Source organism: Engraulis encrasicolus, chromosome 11, assembly GCF_034702125.1.
Source record: "Engraulis encrasicolus isolate BLACKSEA-1 chromosome 11, IST_EnEncr_1.0, whole genome shotgun sequence".
Taxonomy (NCBI): domain Eukaryota; kingdom Metazoa; phylum Chordata; class Actinopteri; order Clupeiformes; family Engraulidae; genus Engraulis; species Engraulis encrasicolus.
Window position 1 is genome coordinate 27,340,407 of NC_085867.1, and position 24,625 is coordinate 27,365,031.

The window sequence follows — 24,625 nt, forward strand, 5'->3', positions numbered from 1 at the left end:
GTGGATGATGGCGAATACACAGTGATCATCACCAAAGACTCAATAAGTGCATCACGTTCTGTCAAAGTCACTGTTCTTGGTATGTCGGAATGAAAGACACTCATTTTGCTTGCAGTTTATTTTAGTTGCAGTGCATTAAAAACAATGCAATAGTCACACAGTAATACCAGTGGACAGTAAAGGTAACTGAGTTGAAATGTACTCTGTATATATATAATTTGGTCACATCATCTTTGATGTTCGATATGAATGCAGTGTTCAGTGAGTATGGTGTGCATGTGTTGCTCTTTATGTTTTACACAGAGTATGACCGTAATTGGCGGGACATAGATTGGAGGTAAATATGCTGTATCATTTTCTTTCTGTTGCGGTTTCTCAGTTGTCATTTTACTCTAGTCAAAATGTTCTTCACTGTCAGTCAATGAGGATTACATAAAGAATCACACTTGTGTTTCACCATATAGGTCAGTGTGTTTCACCAAATACCAAACGTGCAATTTAAAACGAAAACACACACACACACACACACACACACACACACACACACACACACACACACACACACACACACACACACACACACACACACACACACACACCAGGGCCGGTTCTGGCTTATTTGGTGCCCTAGGCGAGTTTGAGTTCTGGCGCCCCCCCACCCCACCCCCCCACACCCCCCCACCCGACCCCCCCCACCCCCCCACCCCCTACCTTTGAAAGAAAAAAAAAAATCTTTCTTATACCTCACAGAACACAAGACTAATATCCTTAGTAAGCTTAACTAAATAGCATCAAGAACAATAACCGTTTTTCATCAAATGGATTTGTGGTTCTTTTTGACAGGCGACCAACACATCAGATTGAGTCGCATGAAAGTAGCTTCACTGTGTGGTGTGTTGGATGTGATGGTGGTGGGGCCCCCAACCCCAGATGAGAGGGAGGTTATCAATGTGTTTGAATTGTAACGTGAAATTGAAATGCCAGGAGAGTGATACAGTACATTTACATGTAAAATGCATGTGTAGACAATAATCCTACCAAGGAGGTCTGCATTGATCTACACTATCTACAGCATCACAAAGCATGGCAGCATAACAATTTTAATAAGCTACACATTTGTGCTGTCTTCCAAACCAATTTCATTTCTGGACTGGAAATAGTGGTGCATTTGTGAGTAGCAGAATGAGAAGGGGGCTATCTATGTGTTTGGAGGGACAGGGTGAGAGAAAGGGAGAAGAGCTGTCACGCTATTGAATTTCATATTATACAAAATAAATAGCCTCACTTGTCTGCTGTCCATGGTTCTGTTACATGATTAATGTAGGCTATGTCATTCTGGTCTGGAAATTAATGTTTTTTTAAGCTTACAACAAGCAGGTAATTCATGTGGATGGAAGGAGATATGGCAGCTAAAATTGTTTTAAACATTGCACCAGTCTTACTTTACATTGCTTGTCAACCTAAGCAAGTATTATGATATCAGGTGGGTGTTAGTGAGTAGTGAGTAGGCTACTAACAGCTACTTTACTGGATTTCATTGCTTGGCATACTTGGCTAATGTTAGCATGCTAACTAGCGATTTCTCTGATCAAAAACAAAGCTCTTTTTCTCTCTAATTCCAAATAGTAACCTCATAACTATTAGGCTTTCCATAATCACAAACGGTTGCTGATTAAATCACATAGTTCCAAAACACCCTCTGAAACTCCTGCATCATGCAATGAGTGGTTTAATGAGAACATAATAATCTCCATCCAGCAGAGCAGCACTACTGTTTGCGCTTGCCCCCTCTGTCTCTCGAGTGAGTCTCCAAATTCAAAATAGACCGCACGCTGTCACTCGTCCCGCCCCCTTTCTCAGAACTGTCTGTTTATTGGTTCACAGACTTCCCAGAGACAGTTGGAAGAGATATTACTATTGGCTGAGGGGCGCTTTGCCGTGAGGAGCGCTTTCGCCACTCTTTGTTGATTGCGACTTCATAAAAAAACTTCATATCGCAAAATTACGCATGGGAGAGCGCCATTTCGGCGCCCCTTCTTCACATGGCGCTCTAGGCGACCGCCTAGCCGGCCTATGCTAAAAACCGGCCCTGCCAGGGAAACACACACAGACACACACACACAATTAACCACAGCCACTCTCAATTAAGTGTACTCACTCTCATGAAGTATATGGGTAGATGACGTGACGTGAACATTTTGCTGTCACAGGCTCTTAAAATTAAGTAAATTCATGCTTTCGAAATTGTCAATGTTTTAAATGATCAAACTAGTGTCCATGTTGTGAAAAGGTAATGTGTAATAAAACCAGAGTTTACATAAGTACACTAAATTTTGAATCAAATGCCACATTTGTCCTATGGTGTGACTGTCGCAAGCCTGGTTCTCCATTTTATAACATTTTTAAATGAATAATCAAAGCTCAGTCATTTCTCTAAACAATCCTGGCATGTTTTTCAAGGTGTCTATTTTGGCAAGTGGCAATGTTTAATTTTTTTCCCGTTTTTCTGAGACCATATGGACTTATGAAACTTTGTCACAGAAAACAATATCCTGTGGTGTGACATCACATTTTTGGGTAATTCTGTGGATAATTATCTATTGTTGAAGCTCCAGCTGTACTTAAATTGTGACTTCAGACCCTTAAGAAGCCAATGGCAAGGGTGGATTTTAGTTTTTTCTCTCAGAGTTCTTCAATCAATCAATTACGTTTTGCTACCACAAGATGTATTAGTTTTGTAGTCCTTTGGTGTGACAGCCATAAAATACATTTTGACAATACTGTATATTTTCAATATTTTTTTCTTATGTTGATGTATGCAAATGCATCTTACTAAAGGTGAAATTGTATTTCAGTTGGCAACGACATGGCTTTAAATTAACTCAAAAGCTCAAAAGTCCTATGGTGTGATGGTAAAAGTCCTATGGTGTGACACTTTGGAGTATCACACCAAAGGACAAACAGGTCACACCAAAGGACTAGATATCTGAGAAATAGCTTTTAAAACAACTGGTAGTACATTTTTTTGTTTGTTTTGTTGTTTGACTAGATAGCCTACATATTGTGTATTCAAATTACTTATTCCTTTATTGGCCATTAGAATTTATACTTTGATGCATTGTTGATGAATATTTGCTGTTGATTTTAGATACTGTCAAAGGATATAAAATGTCATTAATGGTGCTTTGAAACCATAGAATATAACGGTAACAGTGAAGGAAAGATGAGTGAGAGAGTATAGAGAAGTATAGATGAATAAAGTATGCTGCGGAGAGCTCAATATATAGCATAAATGTGCTTCCCAGCTTGAGATACCAAACAGGCACTGGCCACTACACACTACAGGTTCAATGGTGTGACAGTCATAGCATACCTACAAAGAGGGTGAGTTGTGATGGTCATGCCAAGGTCACACTTCAGTATGAGTCTTATGAGCTCTGCAGGTTACATTTAATGACCTCATGGTTGTCATTAAGTGTTACGATAGGCTGATAATCTATGACTCAAAGACTTATAAGTGCAAAGTGTAGGTCCATATTGACTACAACATTACATTATGATCAAAAGACAAAATAATCATGTTGATACATTTGTTTCTGGCTCAGTTTTGCATTTCTGTCCTTTAGCGTGACATGAATGTCCTACAGTGTGACATTTTTTAAACGCTCAAATATTTGTTTGAGCTTAACAATATTTTTGATAAACACTGAATATTGCATTAGGGAAGAACAAATTATCATCCCTGAAATGTTAGTATAAATTCGGACAATTTTGAAAATTTAAAAAGAAAGATATCCCTGTATTTCCTCGAAGGTTTCTAATAAGCTCACCTCTAATGGGGAAAAAAATACTTAAATGGTAATTTCTCATTTAATTAACACTTAAAAAAATTGCAATAAATATGAAGAGTGTAACAATGTTCATAAAACTCCATCAGCCATTTCTACATTACTTAATATACATATTGCTATATATATATAGATTTCTTAACGTCACACCAAAGGACATATTTTCTGCAAATTGCTTTATCAACATAAATAAAAAGACTTAAATAGACTAAAATTAATAGACCAACATTGTGACCACTTGGATTTTTTGAAAGATCAATTGCTGCACTACGTAGACATATACTTTTTTCCCTCATAAACAATGTTTTGTGAAAAAAATGTTTTTTGCAGCCTATCTGTCATCTACCCACATACAGACATGAAGCAGAAATTGCATTGAGTCATAATTCAGGTAGACAGAAAGGGGCATAGACTATGTTTCCAAACGTCTGGTATACTATAGGTTTATGGAATTGACACTTGCTGTACTTCCCTATGTGTTTCACAGGAAAAATTTGGACATTAAGCTCGGCCTAGAGGACATGACACTTAAAAACCCAGAAACGAGACATGTCCGTTTGCTGCTGCACGGGCCTGTGGGCTCTGGCAAGTCCAGCATCATCAACTCCATCAACAGCATCTTCCAGGACCGGGTGATGATTGGAGCACTGGTCTCAGCCACACCCGGCTCCACCTTCACCAGAAATGTGAGAAATAGGGGCTCAGTGGGTTAGTGCACCCTGTTAGAACCCAAAACTGCCCAAAACGTAATAACTGCCTATAACGTAATAATTTGGGCACATTTGAAACGTAATAAAGCCCATAACGTAATAACTTGCCCATAACGTAATAACACTTCCCAACCCATCACGTAATAACATTCTGCCCAAAACGTAATAAGTTATTACGTTTTGGGCAGGTTATTACGTTATGGGCCTTACACTAAAAAAAAGCTTAGATAATGTAATAATGATGCCAATAACGTAATAACTGCCAGTATTGTAATAATTTTGGCCCATCTGAAACATAATAAATGTTAGGTTTACCCCCTAAACAGTTGTTATATGAAACACCTGAAAACAGAATAGACACAGAGAATCGTTATTTATGTTTCAAGCGCTTGGAGAGCGAGTAGAGAGGACTGTCAGTACAATCTTCCCTAGTCACTCTGACAGGCCTCTCTCTCTCTCCAGCCCTTTTATTAAGGACTTCCCTGGTTACATGTATCTCAACCGCTACGGGGGGGTTGGGGGCACTCATCCGGGTTGAGATTGGTTCGCACACACACACACACACACACACCCACACAAACAGGCCTTGGCCCGCTATCTAAACTTTGTTGTGGTTAAGCTGCAGGCGACTAGGCCTATCTCAAGGATGCATTCCATCGTTCTGGTGCAGAGAAAGTCTTAGCACAGTCCAGTAATCGCACAGTCCAGTAATTTTCCACTGAGCCGCAGGCCCATTTGTTACCAAGGCATAATGTTTGCTCAACTATAGGATAACACGTAAATATAGTTCTAACATTTCCCTCCTGTTTATTCTATTTAGAGGCAAACATGACCATCATTCAGCGATCACTTCAAACGATTTTTTGTTTAAATAGGTACACTTAGAGGCCCCCATCGTAATCCCCTGGGTCAGGGAACAGATCGGGGAAGTGGAGGGATTCGTCATCGTCAGATTGGTGTGGAGGCTCATGGGTCCACCAACAACATCATCATAGTCAACATTAGTGTCATCGACATCACTATCCTGCCTAGTTAGAAGAGCATATAGGTTTGACATTTTTGCTTCCATTGGTGCAATGGCAGTGGTAATCAATCTGGTGCACAACACTCTAATACAAGGAATACAACAACATCCACATAACGTGAGGATTGCCGCAAATATTGCAATAGACATGATTATGGACGCTGCCAACTGTTTGTATTTGCCAAACATGTCAGAGAAACCATCCCACAATGAAGTGTCGACCCCGGAGTGGTCTTTCATTTTTTTTTATGTTGAAGGATCTCAGCCCCTCTATCGCCCTGGTGAGACTTCCGTCAGCTGCCGTATTGTTCGGTATGAAGGAACAACATTGATCACCAAAAATAGAGCACACACTCCTATCGGCCAAAAGCATATCAACCACAATACGAGATTGGAATGCCATGAGGGAGGTTGCCTTCAGTTGTTCATGGATGGCCCTGAACCCGAATTCAGTTTTGTTGCCCAGCGCCTGCACGTCAGGGGCGCCACCAGAAATTTTGGGCCCTATGAAAGATTCGAATTTCTAATTCGAATTCGCCCCTGTTAGTGCTTTTGTAGCCTCTTAAGGGCCCTTGTCAGTGCTTGGGCCCTTAGAATTTGTAACATCCCCCCCCCCCCCTAGCGGCACCCATGCTGCACGTTATAGTGGATGTAGTTGATTCTGTCCACATTTTTGTTTATAGTACACCACCAACATACAAATGATTCAAACCCTGATGCAATTTGATTCCACATTGTAGCTCTCTTATGTTTGTTTTAGGTTACGTTAAGGGGTGAAGTTTCAGAACAAGGTTTCATTTAACATGTGCCCTATACACATATTTGTTTGATGCACTGATTAATCCTAAAATATCTCTCCTGTTTGAGACATGTGCCATCCACATGACTCAATAAGACTGAAGTAATTTCCGAAACAGACTTTGAGCACAGTAAATGATGAGAAGTAATTGTCCACACAAAAACACATGTCTGCATCAAACTGTGAAAAAAACCCAACCCAAAATGGAGAGAAAAGAAAACAAAAACAACTGCTAAAACCAAAAATGAATAAACCAAAAATGAAAATCCTGCCAAACATCTTCCAACACCCTCCAGTTCATAGGTGCATACATCAAGGCAGGCATGGTACGGTTTGTGTCGCAAACCGAAATCGTACGGTTTGCATGTCACGGAACGGGGTAGCGCGCAACCGCACGGTGCCCACGGTTTCCAAAAAAAAAGAGAGAGTGACCACCGGCGGACGAGGCAATTAAAATCCTACTACTTTTACAAGCATAAAACACAAAGACTACGTAGGATATTGAGTGTGGAAAGACTGATTTCTATCAGCCAACTGAAAGGCATAATGTAACAGCATGCACCAGCTGACTAGGCTACAGTAGCCTACGAGCAAGCGCAGGTCGGTCAGGAGCGCCTCCCTCTCCCCCCTCTCTCCACGTTAGCGCAAGTGACTGCCCCCAGCCTTTATTCTGACCAATTTAAATTAAATGAACATGAATTTACAAAAAATGACAGATTAGCAGAACAAAGTAGACTTACGTTACAGTAGCCTAGTGTAGGTTATATCCACGTGGCATTGGATGGGATTCCGGACGGCAAAATGTGAGATATGAACATATCCATCAGATTCACTGCGCTGTCCTTAACTGTAGGCCTAATTACATGTAGCCAGTTAAACTAAAATGAGGGGACTTTGTAATGTTGCCTAGTTAACATTGATGTTTAACACTATAACCAAAATAAAATGACTGTTTTAACAGGCTCAGATTCACAGGAGTTTTGTGAAACATTCTTGTGAATACACTTCTAAAAAACGATCTTTTTAAATTATTTGTTACCTTAACTTTCACATTTTAACATAACTTAACCCTATCACTTGTTCACTTGAAATTGAATTTGACTTCTGATTTTACTTCTATGCTTCTCACGGCCGGCAGTTTCATGATAGGAAGCAACTGTTTCATCCTAAGCGCAAAACTCGCAGAAAGCGGTATCAAAATAAAAGTCCAATTCGTTCTCAGTGTGTCATTAACCAAAATAGTCATACTGCACTGACCTAATGGTCTCATTGCCTACAGGAGTGTAGCTGTTTTATTTTTACACGTCAAATGTGTTATAGTATGTAATTTTTGAATATTTGTCACCTTAAATGTTATGACTTAGTTCTCCCTTTTTGTGAAATAAATGGAAGCATGTTAAAATCATTGATAGGATATATTTTCTCTTTCAGTAACTTCACCTTGTTAGGTTAAATTAAGTCAAATTCAACATACCCATGATAAGCTTACATTTTCATTCTAATTTCTATTTTAGACATTTACGGTGAATAATACATTTTATTTAAAAAATAATAATAAAAAAAGAAATAAACAGAACCGTACAAAACCGAAAACCGTGACCTTGAAACCGTGATACGGACCGAATCGTGACTTTTGTGAACCGTACCACCCCTAATCAAGGCAGGCTTCTTCAAACATTTGTTTAAAGAAAGAAGCTCTAAGTAGTCAACTCATCCACACACAGACAGTAGTGTGGAGGAGGTGCGCAGCTGTAACTGATTAGAGAGCATTATAATAGAAAAGAAACAAAAAACGTTTTGTCAGTGTTGACAAAACAAAACCCAAAGCCGCCCAACCATTCTCTCATAATCTATAATCAAAATAAAACAGATAGCTCTACATTCCGGGGGAACAACAATTATCAAGAGCACAGCAAAATTATGAAAAAGAAAATTACTTAATCCCAGAAGCATAACATGAAACAGACTCTGGTCAGTATCTGACTATTGTGGCTCACGTTTACAGTACAGTTCCTTACAGAATAGGCGATAAACGCAAACTGACAAAATGTGGTGTTGACCACATAGTTACTTCATCCAATGTAGCCCTGAAAATACTCTATGCACAGATGGACATAATAGGCACAGAAGAAACATTAAGCATGCCGTACAAAATTACTATACTCATAGTATTGGCTGTCTTTACATGATAGTTAGGCCTGCATAAATCACTTTGTAACAGAACTAAAACATATTGGCATGCAGTCCTCACTGTCCTTCTGTCATGAGGTCATGGTGATATAGGGCCTAGCCCAACTCCTGCCAATAATGTCAGTACATTCAAAAATGTATTTTGTAAAAAAAAATTGAGTATGAGTAATATTTGAGAATCCAATAATATCCCTCCTGTTGATACATGGCTTAGCCCATGGCTCCATCAATTTAAAATGAATGACATTTATTACTACTCTCCACTTTCTCACACCATTCCAAAGTTGCATTGTCATCACCCAGACATACAGATCACTAGATAAACCAATCAAAATGTAAGAGATAAAAAGAAAGAAAACACAACTGCCATTGTAAAATACGCAACTTTAAAAGAAAAATGAAACAAATAACCAGACAGACCCTTTACCTACGGTATAAAGGTCAGACCTTGTCTAACCTTAGGTCAAACTTTCCATGGTTTGAAAGAAAAAAATAGCAGTTGTCATTGTATCAAGTGTAATAACTAAAATTATTACCCAATTGAAACAAAACAAACTCTGGGAAAATCTTGTGAAACTTATCAAATTAAAAACAAAAATCACTTAACTTAGCGAGCATTGGTGTTGTCTAGGTTCCTTCCATTCACATCAGCTGTGTTTCAGCTCGTTTCCATAACAGTAGGCCTGTTCCTCAAAGAACAAAAAAAATTATGGGGGAAAACAACTTTCTTGCATGTACACTCAAGGCAGATCAATTTGAAATCAAATCAGAGCAAAAATGGTTGACTTCATGTATCGGTTACATAAAACATTTTGTAACAGAACTAAAACCTTATTGGCAATCAGTTTTCACTTTGATTGCAAACTGACGACTGAAATGAAAATACAGAGAGACAACTGTCTCTTTCTTTATAACTCAAACAAATGAAAATATAAGGATCCCAACGTCCACAAATTCAAACTTTTAAAAGCAAATAGAGAACATTGACATGTCTCATAACACACCATGTGAAGCAATGTTCACACTTACAGTATTAAACTAATGACAATGATAGATATTTAACATAACTTTAAGCTGTGGTATTGTTTTATCCTAGGTCGGTGTTCAGTTTTAGGTCTTATTATAACGGGTGCTGCCCCTTTAACTAATCCAACATCAGAGGGTCCCTTAGATCAGAGTTAGGCACCATTTGTGGAGGAGCTATACCATGTGTTTATCCCAGTCACCACCCAATCTCTGGCCTTTTCACCTCTATCCACCAATTTTCCTGCTTCATTCTACTCCAGATTTTTTTTTTGCATAATGGGATATGCGGTGTGCCGTACAATTTGTACAACCCTTTCACAGGGTCTGTCAGTATCACTGCCGCTGCCGAGCTAGTGTAAACATCTGAATACACATAGGACACTGTTATCTTTGCAGGGGTGACCTTGTCAAGCGCCTCTGTGTATTCAGAGTCTAGTTTTTGCGTATGCCACATTGTAACGTACAAATCATCTGGGGATTTATGATCTTGCACGTGTTCCACAGCCCCTTTCCCTTTAACTACATGATGATCTTAAAAAATACATTGTGCTCCAGTCATTAAAATAAAGTTCCAGATCATAATTGCATTGTAAATGACTAGTTGAGTACTACCACCCAACTTTTAGGTTTTTTGAAACCAAACCCATGATACCATTGATCATTAACGCATCAGAATAGAACATAATAAGGCAAGAAATCCGATGAAATAAAACGAAGAAATAAGTCATAGTTAAAAGTCAATCAAAACAAAATGACAACCTAAATTTCTAGAAATGTTCAGCACATGTGATCTAACTCTCAGACCAGGTCCAAATTAGGTTTACTCACAGCACCTTTGGGCCATCAAATAACGCCTGCGTTATTTCAAGATCTCAAACCCACTGTTCTTTTTTTAAAAGAAAAATAAGAACAAGGAGAAAGCTTCATCTATTCTTTAGAAGAAACAAAGACATTTCGGTACAGTAAATCATGAAAGCAAACTCTTTTGCAAAGTTAACATGTTCAGGATAATCCATTTAAGACAATGCAGTAGCCCCTTAATGCACGCCGTACCTCCTGTGGCACGCTGTAATAGACATTGAAAGTCAACTACTATAGTACTACACTACCATGACAGTGCACAGGGCCTTTAGTAATACATTATGACTTGGTCATTGCCATTCTGGTAACAGCTAATTTATAATGCCGTGTCTTAAAGGCTTAAACATTAACATGTTAACTTTCAATTGAAAACAGTAAAGAAACAAACATAACTCCACAACCCCGTTTTCTCCTAACAAAAATAAATGGGTAAGAATGTGGAAAAACAAAATCATGACAAAATCCTAGACCTCAAAGTTGAATTGTAGAATAAAATAAAAGGCTTCTTCTTATTTTAAAAATTTCGTTTCAACATGTGCACTCCCAAGCTCCAGCTAACTCTGAACACAATAGAGTACCTCCACTAAACACCCAAAGAATGTCTTCCACTCTCAGACATATTTAGGCACTCACTCCACAGATACACACGTACACTCCACAGACACATATACAACCTCTCTCACACATACAGTGGGGTGTCCCACTAGGACAATCCATACAAGAAATAGGGCCCACACAGACAGACAAACAGAGATCACAGTTGTTAGTAAACATATCATATTACTATATGGTATCTGAGACATTAACTGCTCAGTGAGTAATCCAAATGGCTGTCATTTGCTTTTTCACACTAGTTTTGCTATAATTTCCGAGTTTTCAGATCTACATTTTTTTTGTGGGTAATGCCTTGCCCAGTGACCCTTTTCTCCAAATACAAAGCATTTATCAAGTCTTTTTCTATTCGTACCGCTTTATCCAATAACACAAAAGTACTATTGCCGTAGGGTCTTCTTTTTGTACTACTATCCAGTCTTTACACAATAGTTCTTCCAAGAACTTCTCTCTGTCTTTGCTTTGCCCCGTTCCCATCTTGAACTAAAATTTGGCCCAGTGGTTCTTTAATACCTGCCGTATTCTAACACTGGGTTTTTGCAACAAGGTAGCAATCAACGACCGTTGTGGTAAGACTCTCTTCTACCTCGTGGTAAGCATATTTTCTTTCACACACACTTTTTCTCAACGCAGAGAACACAGAATTTAAACTAGTTTCTCGTACTAGGGGAGTCTGCCCTCCCTTTACTTTACGCAGTCTTCAGAATTTAACTTGTTCAACGACACAGAGGAGTCTGGCCTCCCTTTTTCTTTTTTTTTCTTTTTTTTTATTACACAGTCTTCAGAATTTAACTTGTTCGACGTCACAGAGGAGTCTGGCCTATTATTTTACACAGTCTTCAGAATTTAACTTGTTCGACGACACAGAGGAGTCTGGCCTCCTATTTTACACAGTCTTCAGAATTTAACTTGTTCGACGACACAGAGGAGTCTGGCCTCCTATTTTACACAGTCTTCAGAATTTAACTTGTTCGACGACACAGAGGAGTCTGGCCTCCTATTTTACCTGATAGAGTCTAGAATTGTCAGGGTTTTGTCTTCTCTTATTTTACCGTCTTTTCATTCAATCCTTTTTAAATAAAAATAAAAATGTAGGCCTACTCACAATTCTCTGGTCTTTTCAGGATTCCCGTCAACCGTCGGATCCCAGCCCACGAGGGGAGGCCCAGTTCCCGAAAAGGATCTTTATGCTGTGGCCACAGACTTTCCTGGTTCCCCCCTCGCGTACTGGGATCTTCGGGTATCTTGGGATCCGGTTCGAAGGACCAAGTAAATGTTAGGTTTACCCCCTAAACATTTGTTATATTAAACACCTGAAAACAGAATAGACACAGAGAATCGTTATTTATGTTTCAAGCGCTTGGAGAGCGAGTAGAGAGGACTGTCAGTACAATCTTCCCTAGTCACTCTGACAGGGCTCTCTCTCTCCAGCCGTTTTATTAAGGACTTCCCTGGTTACATGTATCTCAACCGCTAGGGGGGGTTGGGGGCACTCATCCGGGTTGAGATTGGTTCGCACACACACACACACACACACACACACACACACACACACACATAAACAGGCCTTGGCCAGCTATCTAAACTTTGTTGTGGTTAAGCTGCAGGCGACTAGGCCTATCTCAAGGATGCATTCCATCGTTCTGGTGCAGAGAAAGTCTTCGCACAGTCCAGTAATCGCACAGTCCAGTAATTTTCCACTGAGCCGCAGGCCCATTTGTTACCAAGGCATAATGTTTGCTCAACTATAGGATAACACGTAAATATAGTTCTAACAATAAAGCTAATAACGTAACAAGTTGCCAATAACGTCATAATATTTCTCTACCAATACTATAATAACCCTCTGCTAATAACGTAATGGGGTATTTGGCATGTCATTGCATTATTTGCGTAACAATAACTTAAAAAAGCTTTGATAACTTTCACTTTTTCAATTTTTTCATTAATCTTAAAAAATGACTAAACATTTTGTCTTTAAGAGAGGGTTGACCAAATCTGCTGTCTGCCTACATTATTAGTCTGCCCTATATTATTGGCAGGTTATTCAGAGTATACAGTATGTAGCACAGATGCAATGCATTTTACTATTTTACTGTTCATATTTCGCCTCACCTCTATCCAGTATTGTCGCAACAGACAACAGTGACTGGAGATTTTAATCAGTTCTTATTCGAAGAATCGGTCACCATCTCTATAGCTCATTGGCTGACGACCTGTGAAGAAGACTCAGTAAAATCATGCCTGAAAGATTGAAATCATGCTGGGGGCTGGGACGTCCTCTGCCTTCTAACCATAGTCCAAAGGGTGCAAACTTCACTTTCAGCTCTCTTCGGATGACTGCACGCTGTCCTACATAGAAGTGTGCTGGGTGTATGACTTCGCTGGGCGCTCGGTCAAGACGAAAGGTGGAAGTGGAAGAAACTAATCTACGAGTAATTCTGAAGCTTTCCTTCGACGATTCAAGAAGAATTCCGTCAAAGAACTGAGAACATGCATTGTATTGACTAGCTGCTTGTCCTGCTAAGTCTGCCTAGCGTGCTACATAGCTAAGTAGCTAATGGCCACGCCGCTTAGCTAATGATGGCTACACCGTCTACGGCAGGGGTGTCAAACTCATTTTGGTCTGGGGGCCTCAAGCGGGCCGCATTAGTAACATTATCGCAAAAAAAAAAACATAAAGCAGAGGGTTAGTTTTCAATACTATCGCATTATCTTTTCAGCATGTTTTAAAAGTGTGTCGAATATGTAGAAAACAATGCAATACTGATAATCCTGTGCAAAATTTCATTGACTTCATTCATTCATTGGCAACTGTCAATTAATAAAATGGTGGACAGTTCATTTTGGCGGGGGGTCTGGGGGTTTCCGCCTTTACTGTCCATGAGGGCCACTACCCTCAACGGTTGGCGTTTCCTGCACCCCACCGACACCAAGAAGACCCTTACCCTCTTCCAGGAGTTGTCAAGTGATGTGGCCCCCAGCGCGATATCAACCTTTCAGGAGTGATTTTACAGAGTCTTCGTCACAGGTCGTCAGCCAATGAGGTACTCCCATACAGATGGCACCTTCATCTCAGTCTAAGAACCGGGGACATATTCATGTCCTATTGTTTTCCTCTGCATTTCCTACGAATGAAATCAAATTGTCATACTATTAAGTTTTTAGTTATTACAATAATGACAAACACATACAGTAATTCCTGAGAAGTATTTGCCTTGCTACCATTCTATAAAAATGTAAGAAAAGAAGCATTGGACTTCTTCAGCTTCCCTCTTCTGCCTCTAATGCACATTCTGGCTGGGTTGGTTCATTGTTTGCTATTACGTTATTTGCAACTTATTATGCTATTGGCTTTATTATGTTTCAAATAAGCCCAAATTATTACATTACTGGCAGTTATTAAGTTATTGACATCATTATTACATTATCTAAGCTTTTTATTAGTGTAAGGCCCATAACGTAATAACTTATTACATTTTGGGCAAAATGTTATTACTTTATGGGTAGGGAAGCGCTATTATGTTATGGGCAAGTTATTACGTTATGGGCTTTATTACGTTTCAAATGGGCCCAAATTATTACGTTCTGGGCAGTTATTACGTTATGGGCAGTTATTACGTTTTGGGTTCTTACACACCCTACGATTCCACTGGGGACCATTTCCCGATCCTTCTCCATCTCCCTACTTATTTCCTGTCACTCTCACTGTCCTATCTGAGAAATGAAGGTGTAAAATCCCAACAATATATTTTTTAAAAGAAATGTGTAAAATAAGCATCTGCACTGTACAAAAAGTGTGCCAATGTTTCAGAGTAAAACTATATAAAACGCCAAATGACTCTAATATTGGAGTCAAAAGTCAGTGTGAAATCCTGCAGGTGACCAGTGTAATGTCATCTCACAACTCTTAATATTTACACAACATTGAGTAGAATTAACTCAGCATTATTAGGCTAAAATGTTACACTGGCCAAGGAGTAGAACATACTCTCATTTTTACTTTTCAGTACAATACCTATGAAATCACCACTAAGCAGGGCAAAGCATTGCCGTTTGTGTTTAATGACATCATGGGGCTGGAGACTAGCAATAAGGAAGGCATACACCCCACAGACATCATCAGTGCCATAGACGGACACATCCCAGAAGACTACAGGGTAAGATGAACAAGTCTAGAGCACAACAATAAATGCAATGTATTGACGATGATGTTCTTGAAAACATGCTGACAATATATGATACTGCATGCATTGTGAATATATATATATATATATATATATATATATATATATATATATATATATATATATATATATGAATATGTACAGGACAAAAGTTTGGACTCACCTTCTCATTTAATTACTGTAATTACTGTATGTACTATGCATACTGTTTTCTTTGGTTTGTTCAGTTTGTCCCTTCGCAGCCACTGTCAAGTGAGGACTCGCAGTACAAGAGAAGCCCTGCGCTGTCTGACAGGGTCCACTGCCTGGTCAGTGTGGTGGCTGCTGACAGAGTGTCCGAAGGCTTGGACGACTATCTGGAGAAGATGCGGGAGGTCAGGAAGCACGCCAGTGAATTAAGTAAGACTCAGAGGACAACATGAACATGAGTCATTTTGGCACATTTATTCCAGCAACACTGACACAGGCCGACTGAAAGATGAAACTAAGGAACTTTGGTGCGCACAAAATAAAAGAAAATGTACATAAAATTACATAACAGAGAAGCAAACTGCGGGAGACACAGAGAATGGAATAGCACTGAAAATGTTTGCCTCTCCAGTTTATGTCTGTAGACTTTTGGTAATTTTGTCAGTTTTAATGTGCGTAACATTTGCATTACTAACCATTTTGAGCCTGATTTCTTTTCACCTTTCAGTTTTTGTCTTGCACTACAAGTAGCCTGTATTCCCAAGCGTTGAGTACTTGAAAGCCTTTTTTCTTGTGTGTGTGTGTGTGTGTGTGTGTGTGTGTGTGTGTGTGTGTGTGTGTGTGTGTGTGTGTGTGTGTGTGTGTGTGTGTGTGTGTGTGTGTGTGTGTTGGACACACAGAGATTCCTCAGGTGGTGTTTATGACCCGTGTGGATTTGCTCTGTCCCTTGGTCGCGGCTGATCTGCAGTCTGTCTACTCCAGCAAACAAATAAAGCACAAAGTATGATTTCTTTTCTTGTTGGCCTACAATATAGCAGAGCTAGTTTGGCCAGAACAGGGTTTCCCCTTGCAGGCTGCCACCTTGACAACAAACACCTACCACCTTGGTTTGCTCCCCTGGAAAGATCTTGTATAGTGAATAGCATTTCTATAGTTACTAAATGAAATTGTGTAAACTATTTATTTAAATGTTGCTCTGAGATACATATACAGTCACTTCCTAAAGTTTTGGAACAGCAAACCAAATTTTCCTGTTTTTGTTGTCCACCGTCAGCAATTGGGGACCCAACGATGTGCATGACAAAAAAGTTCAGAATGTCAGCTTTTATTTACTGGTTTATTCATAGCCATTTTTATTACACCACAGCATTTTTTCAGTGAGCAAAAGTATTGGAACATGTGACTGGTAGGTGTTTCTTGTTGACCAACTGTTGAATTTAAGGTTGATTGTTCAAAGAATCCAAGAAGATATGGAGAGGCATTACCACACATGCAAAACAGTCATCAGTAGTAAGAATCTGAAGACCAGATAGAAATGTTCAGAGATGATCCACAAAAGCGCTGAAACACAATCTTAGACTTATGAGACCTTGATTAATCTCTAATAAGTCTAAGAAAGGCCTTTGTATGAAAAGAAAGGAACATCCTATTCTTATGGCATGAAGCAGACAGGCTCATCTGTGAAGAACAGTATAAGTAATGTCTTGGCCTGGCCATGCATAACCGCTTCTGGAACATGCTCCCTCACTTTTATTAATAATGTAACTGACCATGGTCGTAACCGAATCAAGTGTGTTCAGACACATTTTGCCTGCCAATTCATGGACTAATGCAACCAAACTAATAGGGAAGGTTTTAATCATGCAGCAGAATAATGGGACAAAACACTCTGCCAACAAAACATAGGACTTAATCAGAGGCGTTACATGAAATGTGTAACTGGCAAAATCAATGACTTGACCTTAAGCAAATACAGTCGGCATTTCTCCTCTTGAAGAAGCGAGTGAATGAAAAACCCATAAAAACAAAGAGTGTAAAGTAATAAAAGCCTGCCATACCATCAGAAAGGAAGAATGATGAATTTGGTGATGTCCATGAGTAGCAGGCTTGAGAAAGTTATTGCAAAAATGTATATAATGTACCACAAAGTATTATATTTTATTTTCCTTTAAAGGTATACTGTGCAGGAAATTGTCAAAAAAGGTACTGCAACTATGCTGCTCATTGAAATTGGGTTGCCTATTGCCAAATTTGGTCTTTTCATGAAAGTTTACTAATAAACCAATATTTTCTAGTATGGCCCAAGTACAATCATTTTTGCAGCTAATTGCAGACCATGGAGAAGATCCTCCTTTTCATGTATGAAAAGTGCACATTTTCCAGTCATAATGAATACTTAGAATTTGATGGAGGTGGTAAGTATTCATGAAAAAGGTAACATTAGTGAATGGGGTAGCATGAATTCTGGAAATAAACAACTAAAAATCTTTCACAGTGTACCTTTAAGATGATCTGTTCCAATACTATTGCTCACCTAAAAATGCTATGGTGTTGTACAAACGGTCATGAATACAAAAATATTTAACACATCAAGATTTAAATACCAGAAAATGAAAGCTGACATTTTTAACGTTTAATTCCTACTCATGTTTTTTGTCTCAAACCGAAATGTATTTAGTGGACAACAAAAACAAGATAATTTGTCTTTCTGTTCCAAGTATTCTGGAGGGGACTTTACACTTGGTATTTATTTAAAGTCCAGATACTATTAAGATGCGAGTAATACTGCATTTTTTTGTGTTTTTGTGTCTGTGTCTTTGTTCAGATGGAGGCTTACAAAAATGCGCTGGGTGTCCCCATGACCTGCATCTACCCTGTGAAAAACTACCATGAGGAGACCAGCCTGGACACCAATATGAACAGCCTGATTCTGGATGCACTGAAGAACGCTGTCATGTATGCAAACGATTATGTGGGAAGGCTACACAAGTCCTCAGAAACACACCACCAACAGCCAGTCATGCACACAACGCGGTCAAACACTTTTGCACAGCAAATGGAGACACACGCACCACATTTGGACACGCCACAACCACAAGAACTGCCCACACTCTCTACCAACAATGATGCCACAGATGCAGTGTGTACAGGTAAGCAGTATATCATACCGTAGGTCTGTTTGTGCGTTTCAGAGGTTTTACATATACAGTACAGCTTCTGCAAAAATTGAGAGACCACCTCGAAATTACTAGTTTTTCTGGTCTTACTACTTATTGGCATGTGTGTCAGTAAAATTAACATTGTTGCTTCATTCTATAAACTGCTGACAACATTTCCTACGAATCTCAAATTAAAATATGGTCATTTAGAGTGTTTATCTGCAGAAAGTTACAAATGGTCAAAATAACACTAAAGATGCAATGTTTTCAGACCTAAAAAAATCCAAAGAAAACAAGAAAACGTGCGCATACACAACACAGACACACACACACACATGCACATGCACATACATTTACTGTGTCTATCTGGGTCTGACTTTCAGCTTTAGGAGAACTGGACACTGAATGGAGAGAAATGGACTGGGCGTAAGTCCTTTTGCTGCATTATGCTTTTGTCATTGCTATGATTATGATTTTTTTTATGACATCTGCCAGTGTTGATGAGTAAATGCGTATCTAATTCATAATAAATTAATAGAAGTTGCATTGTGTTATTATACTATAGATCGTAGCCCCTTAATGCGCGCCGTACCTCCAGTGGCACGCTGTAATAGTCATTGAAATGTAACTACCATAGCACTACAATACTATGACACAACACAGGCCCTTTAGAAATGCACCACGATTTGGTCATTACCATACTGGTAACAACAAATGTATTAAGCCGCGTCTTAAGGGGTTAAAAGGTGCATGATAATATTAGTACGAATGGAATTGTGTGATAATGAAAACCATACCGCATTTCAGGAATATAATAAATTAATTATGTCTAAAGAACAGCCCTTAAAGGGATCAAAAAATGTTTCTGGTTTTGCCTATTATTGCATTACATTTCACTTACCTGACACTTTTACATGAAGCGATTTACAGGTACAGCGGTGTGAGAAAGGCACCCTTTCGGTTTATCTCTGCCAGAGCCATAGATAGAGGTGTAGGGAGAGGTAAGAGTGGGATTCGAACCTGCAACCCTCCGATCTCATCTATTCCTCTGCTACAGCACTGGCAGCAGGAACACTATGGAGACATCCCTGAGGAAATTCCAGCTGTTGAATCCGGAGCTGAAGCATCTGCGTATCCTGCTGCATGGCCCAGTGGGGGCTGGCAAGTCCAGCCTCATCAACTCCATCGACACCGTCTTCCAGGGCCAGGTCAGCGCCCGGGCTCTGGTGGCCGGCATGGAGTCTAACAAGTGCTTCACCAAGAAGGTGAGACTGAGATGCCACTGCTGTGCCATCATGGCGCACAGTGCAAGAATATTTACAGCAGTATGGCGAGGGGCAAGAGTACAGCTGGAAAACTGCACTGCATGGTACATGTACATGGGTTTACCGTTTGTAAACAGTCCCTGGCTGTGCGACCCTGGCTGTGCAGTGTTCAACCTCTGATTGTTGGAAACTGCCGTCGGTCGAAAAATGAGTTCACGTGGTTAGTTGCTTAGCATCTTGCCCCTCCTCACAACACGAATGTTTGTTAACAAAAAAACTAGGGCTGGGACTCGATAAAAAATTTTAATCAAATTAATCTATAGGCTTTGGAATTAATCACATTTTAATCGCATTTAATATCTGACTTGAGAAGAGTGAAAAATATTTTTCTCATTTGGATTTTGAATGATTACAATAAATAAGCTTAATCTAAATATATTATTATTTTTTAAAAGAAGAGAGAATTCTTCTCAATTTCACCAGGCTGTTCACCATCAGGCGTAATACTGCACTCCACTGGTCTAATCCAGAACTATGTAGCTATATTATACTGCGATTAATTTGTAAAATCGTGTTAATTAATTCATCAAATCACGTCATTAATTAATCGAAATGAATGCATTAATGTCCCAGCCCTAAAAAATAAACTATGTAGACTGTACAGTAGGCCTAGTAGTTCATCCACCTATCTACTATACCTTGGTGACATAACAATTAGGAGGCATCGTGATTTATTTAAGAAATATGCATTAGAAATAAAAGCAACAAAATGTATATATACAGTATATTAACTCTATTCATAGTCAATCATGCCACACTTAAACATTTTCCTTAACTTCTTTCTGTTTGTTATGGAAATCATGAAGAGTAAGAGTTGTATGTTTATGAATGAATTTATTTATTTAGTTTTATTTGTCATGTGACATTTTCATTTTACAATATTTTTGTTCTTGCAGTACAAAACTTATGCGTTTCCGAATGGGAATTCAGGAAACCTTCCCTTTGTCGTGAACGACATGATGGGTCTTGTGAAAGGAAATTCGGATGGAGTACAAGTGAATGACATCATCAGTGCACTGAAAGGCCACTTGAAAAATAACCACAAGGTTTGTGTCCTGTGTCAATCTCACTATTAAGTACTAATAATACAATAATATGTAAAACTGCTACAGATTTTTGTACTCAATCTAAGGTTAGCCATGTAATAAGCAGAATAACATTCAACGAGGCAGTCCCTGTCGTGGAATTGCGCATGACCGAGTGAGGCAGGACCTCAACGTTACGTATGCGCTATTCCACGGCAGGGACCTTCTCAACGAACGTTATCCCTTGCTCAACTCATAGCAGAGTTCCAGTGCACAACCACTGTCCAGGTGCTGGTGAGGTGCAGTAAAAGTAATCCAAGTAAAGGAGAGATAAATCGCAGCACACTGGTCCTCTTTGCTTGTAGTTTATTTCAATATTTTTGAGATTTAGAACGTTATCCCTTACTTACCGCACCATGGCAGGGTTGAATTTGACATTGTGAAGCGCTCTATGGAATATTAATTATTTTCCTATATACGCACACCAGACTTGTACGGAATTCCGAATTGAAATTCACAATAATTAATTGAAAATCACAGTAATGCCATAATATGAACACAAGGTGGTGGCGTTCCATATACTCTCAAAGGGGCGCCTAAGTCACGCCATTCTACTTCCGATCCGTAGGGCTGTAGCTCTCAAAATTCTGAATGAGAGTTAATGGAGCGCGTCAAGCTAAATCCTCATCCCGTTTAGCATGTGCTCCGGATTTCACATATGATGACAGTGAATTTGAAAGGTTTGGATTTGCGTCGTAAGACCACTCATTTTCGACACGCAAGAAACGTTATTTTAGTTTTTGTGCAAAACTGTGTTAGAGACTACACATGCGCCTTGCATATTTGAGGTGAACCGAGGCACAGCCAACCCTACCGCTGCACCGCGTCTGTTGTGTAGTCCAAATAATTACATATTTTTGCACGCACACAGCTCAAAAATCGTTTGCCAAGTGAAGTCAACAAGCACACCATTGGTTGTTATTAATTCTGAGGCACAGCATATGTGTGATCGACGGGGAAATGCGAGGTGGATCGGAAAATAGCTTTTATCAGTCCATTACAGCCCAGTCAAAAGTTTTTGCGTTCCGAACCCCACGAGCTGCCCAGAAGGGGTGGAGACTTAGGTGCCCCATTGGTGGTGTAGATTAACTTCAAGGTAATGACAAAATGGGAACACTAGATGGTGCTGTATATTTATCAGTATGTGTCTATTCCCGGCACCTGTTGGGCTGCTTCCACCATCACCTAGTGTTCTGCTATCCGAACACTGTGTCGTCAATTATCCGTGACTTGTTCTTGAGGTCAAAGCCTCTTGGTCAGAAAATGTGGTTACCACTGGAGCAACCTCAGGCCACCACAGTGGTCAACACATTTTTCAATAAAAGTGTTCATGTGAATTTTCATACTCGCTTTCTCATCACCCAGTTCAACCCTGAATCTCCCCTGTCTGAGGGAGATCCTGACTACAACTCCAACCCCACCCTGAATGAGCGGGTGCACTGTTTGGTCAGCGTGGTCTCCATGGATACCATCAGCCGCATGGACGATGACATCATCACCCAGATGCAGGCCATCAGAGAGGCAGCCAGTGACCTGGGTAGTTATCCCAACGAGGATAGAGACAGAACACACATAGACAGAATACAGTATACTTCATACAGTAAGATGCAGGCCATCAGAGAGGCAGCTGGTGACCTGGGTAGTTATCCCAGTGAAGATAGAAACAGAATAGTTATGTGACTGGCCATGAGACAGGCCAGAAGTAGGCCCAGGGGCTTAGACAGTAGACACTTCTCTGACTCTCACCGTAGCGTTGGTCCTACTCTCTAAGAATTAAGAAGTATTACCTATGGGAAATGAAGATACTAACTGGTGTACTTTGTGTAACTGTGGCAGATATTCCACAAGTCATTGTCTTGACAAAGGTGGATAAAGCTTGCCCGTTGGTGAAACAGGACCTGAGGAAGATCTACTTCAGCGAGAAGATTCAGCAAATGGTATGTTCTGTGTTTTATTTGCGTATGTATTGGTCTCCTCCTCTTATTTTTAACACAGTTTGTAATTGTCATTCTACAGGCCAGATAATTACTTCATTTATTCAGATTTACTGTATACAACCATGTGGCGCACACTTTTACACACTCTCCTCATTATAATATTAGTACCAACACACAATTCATTTAAAGGAGTGCCATGCTCCTCCTTAGTCCCCCCTTATAGTCAAAGTCAAAGTTAATTCTAACTCATTGGATATTCCAGGAGCATAAATAGCCTGACCAATCATTCCATGATGATGAATCTACATTAGAACAGACATAATTCATTTAAACAAAGTAAGATGTAGCCTAATTATTTTTTAAAGCCTAAAAAGTGTGAGTGTGTGTGTGTGTGTGTTGTTTGTGTGTGGGGGGGGGGGGGGGGGGGGGGGGGTTTGGGGTACCATTAGCAGGCTTATGATGAAGTTTGTTAAAAGAAAGGTTGAGAACAACTGAACTAGCAGCTTCTGCAGATGGTCCATTAACCTGGGTGCATTTCCATATGTTTTTAGATGAATGAGTGCAGTCTTAAACTCAACGTCCCCATGAACTGCATCTTCCCGGTGCGAAACTACCATAAAGAGACTCGCTTGGATCAGGAGATGGACTGCCTTGTCTTAACTGCACTGAAACAAATTGTTCATTTTGCCAATCAATATGTTAAGGAGAATTTTACCTAAATAGGCCCACCTTCAAAGAGATGGAGCACTCGATACCTTGCCTTCATGAAGCCACCTTAGGCCTTTGTGTGTGTGCTACTACTACATGATTATGCCCACTAGGGCTGCACAATTAATCGAAAAATAATCAAAATCGTGATAACATAGTGAAATCGAACTCATGATTTTAATCGTGATTTAATCGTGGCAATAGTGACCTACTTTTGAGAGCGTCAGAACATACTGACAGGCTGGTGTTTCTGGCCAGAAATCTGTCCACCTAAGTTTCATGCTATTGCCTTTTACATAATTATTACAATTCATTTTATTTTGCTCATCCCGTATGTAATTCATTCTTGGTTATATTTCATCTTGTTATATATTTTTTTTAAATCTGCAAAAATCAATAATCGTGATTAATAATCGTGATTATGATTTTGACCAAAATAATCGTGATTATTATTTTTTCCATAATCGTGCAGCCCTAATGTCCACTGTGGGATAATAAAGACATACTTGCTTCATGCAGGGCCCCTTATAAACTTACTTTTACAAAAATGGTAATAACCAAGTTTCATAACATCGTAGCAATGTTGTAATTACGTAATTGAGATTTTCAGCTGTGAGTCGACTCACCAGCGATTCCCATTTGTATCAAATCCATGTTGTGTGAGCATTGGCCTTCGTAGCTTACAATTAACTCTTGGCAATACTCTTGCGCAAAACTTCTAGTCTAGTTTAGCCAGTCTAGTTTCTCAGTTACAGTATTGGAACTCAAATGTGGAACAGTTTAACAACTGTAATAAAAATCCAAACTGAGTTTAAAACATTTAACAGACAACTGAAATACTGGCTGAAGGAAAACAAAAAATGTAATCATGACAACACACAATAGTTAACATACATACATGCACACACAGCTTATATAGGTTACACTCATCGTATTGTTTCTCTCTTAATGCACAAGGTTTTAACGTAATTTCAATTCTTTGTCTGACCAGTGCATGTAAAGAAATTGACAATAAAACTGACTTGACTTGACTTAATGTTATAGGAAGCATGTTTTAAGATTATTAAGATTTTAAGATATAATTGTCTGTGTATATTATATTGTATAATTGTATTTTTTAGGTGATTTATATGGGGTTTTTTTTAGAATATGGGGCCTGATCAGGGACTGAGGTTGCAAATTAGC

General features: G+C 39.4%; 1 protein-coding gene across 1 annotated transcript; it reads left to right on the forward strand.

The window, feature by feature from the left end:
- Positions 1-4: 4 nt before the first annotated feature.
- Positions 5-23,659, forward strand: LOC134458166 (interferon-induced protein 44-like). The gene is made up of 13 exons (XM_063210323.1): positions 5-79; positions 304-337; positions 4,336-4,534; positions 15,081-15,230; positions 15,485-15,656; positions 16,127-16,227; positions 18,052-18,376; positions 18,769-18,811; positions 19,443-19,650; positions 20,607-20,756; positions 22,161-22,332; positions 22,632-22,732; positions 23,284-23,659. The coding sequence occupies exons 3-13, from the start codon at positions 4,370-4,372 to the stop codon at positions 23,449-23,451; spliced, it is 1,755 nt and encodes a 584-aa protein (XP_063066393.1). The 5' UTR covers positions 5-79; positions 304-337; positions 4,336-4,369; the 3' UTR covers positions 23,452-23,659.
- The last annotated feature ends 966 nt before the right edge of the window (positions 23,660-24,625 follow it).

What these genes read in the sequence shown, in the direction of transcription:
- LOC134458166 (XM_063210323.1), top strand. Translation starts at nt 4,370, where the DNA reads ATGACACTTAAAAACCCAGAAACGAGACATGTCCGTTTGCTGCTGCAC. An exon ending in GCTCCACCTTCACCAGAAAT is followed by an intron (nt 4,535 to 15,080) that starts GTGAGAAATAGG and finishes TTTACTTTTCAG; the next exon opens with TACAATACCTATGAAATCAC. An exon ending in GCGAGAAGATTCAGCAAATG is followed by an intron (nt 22,733 to 23,283) that starts GTATGTTCTGTG and finishes ATATGTTTTTAG; the next exon opens with ATGAATGAGTGCAGTCTTAA.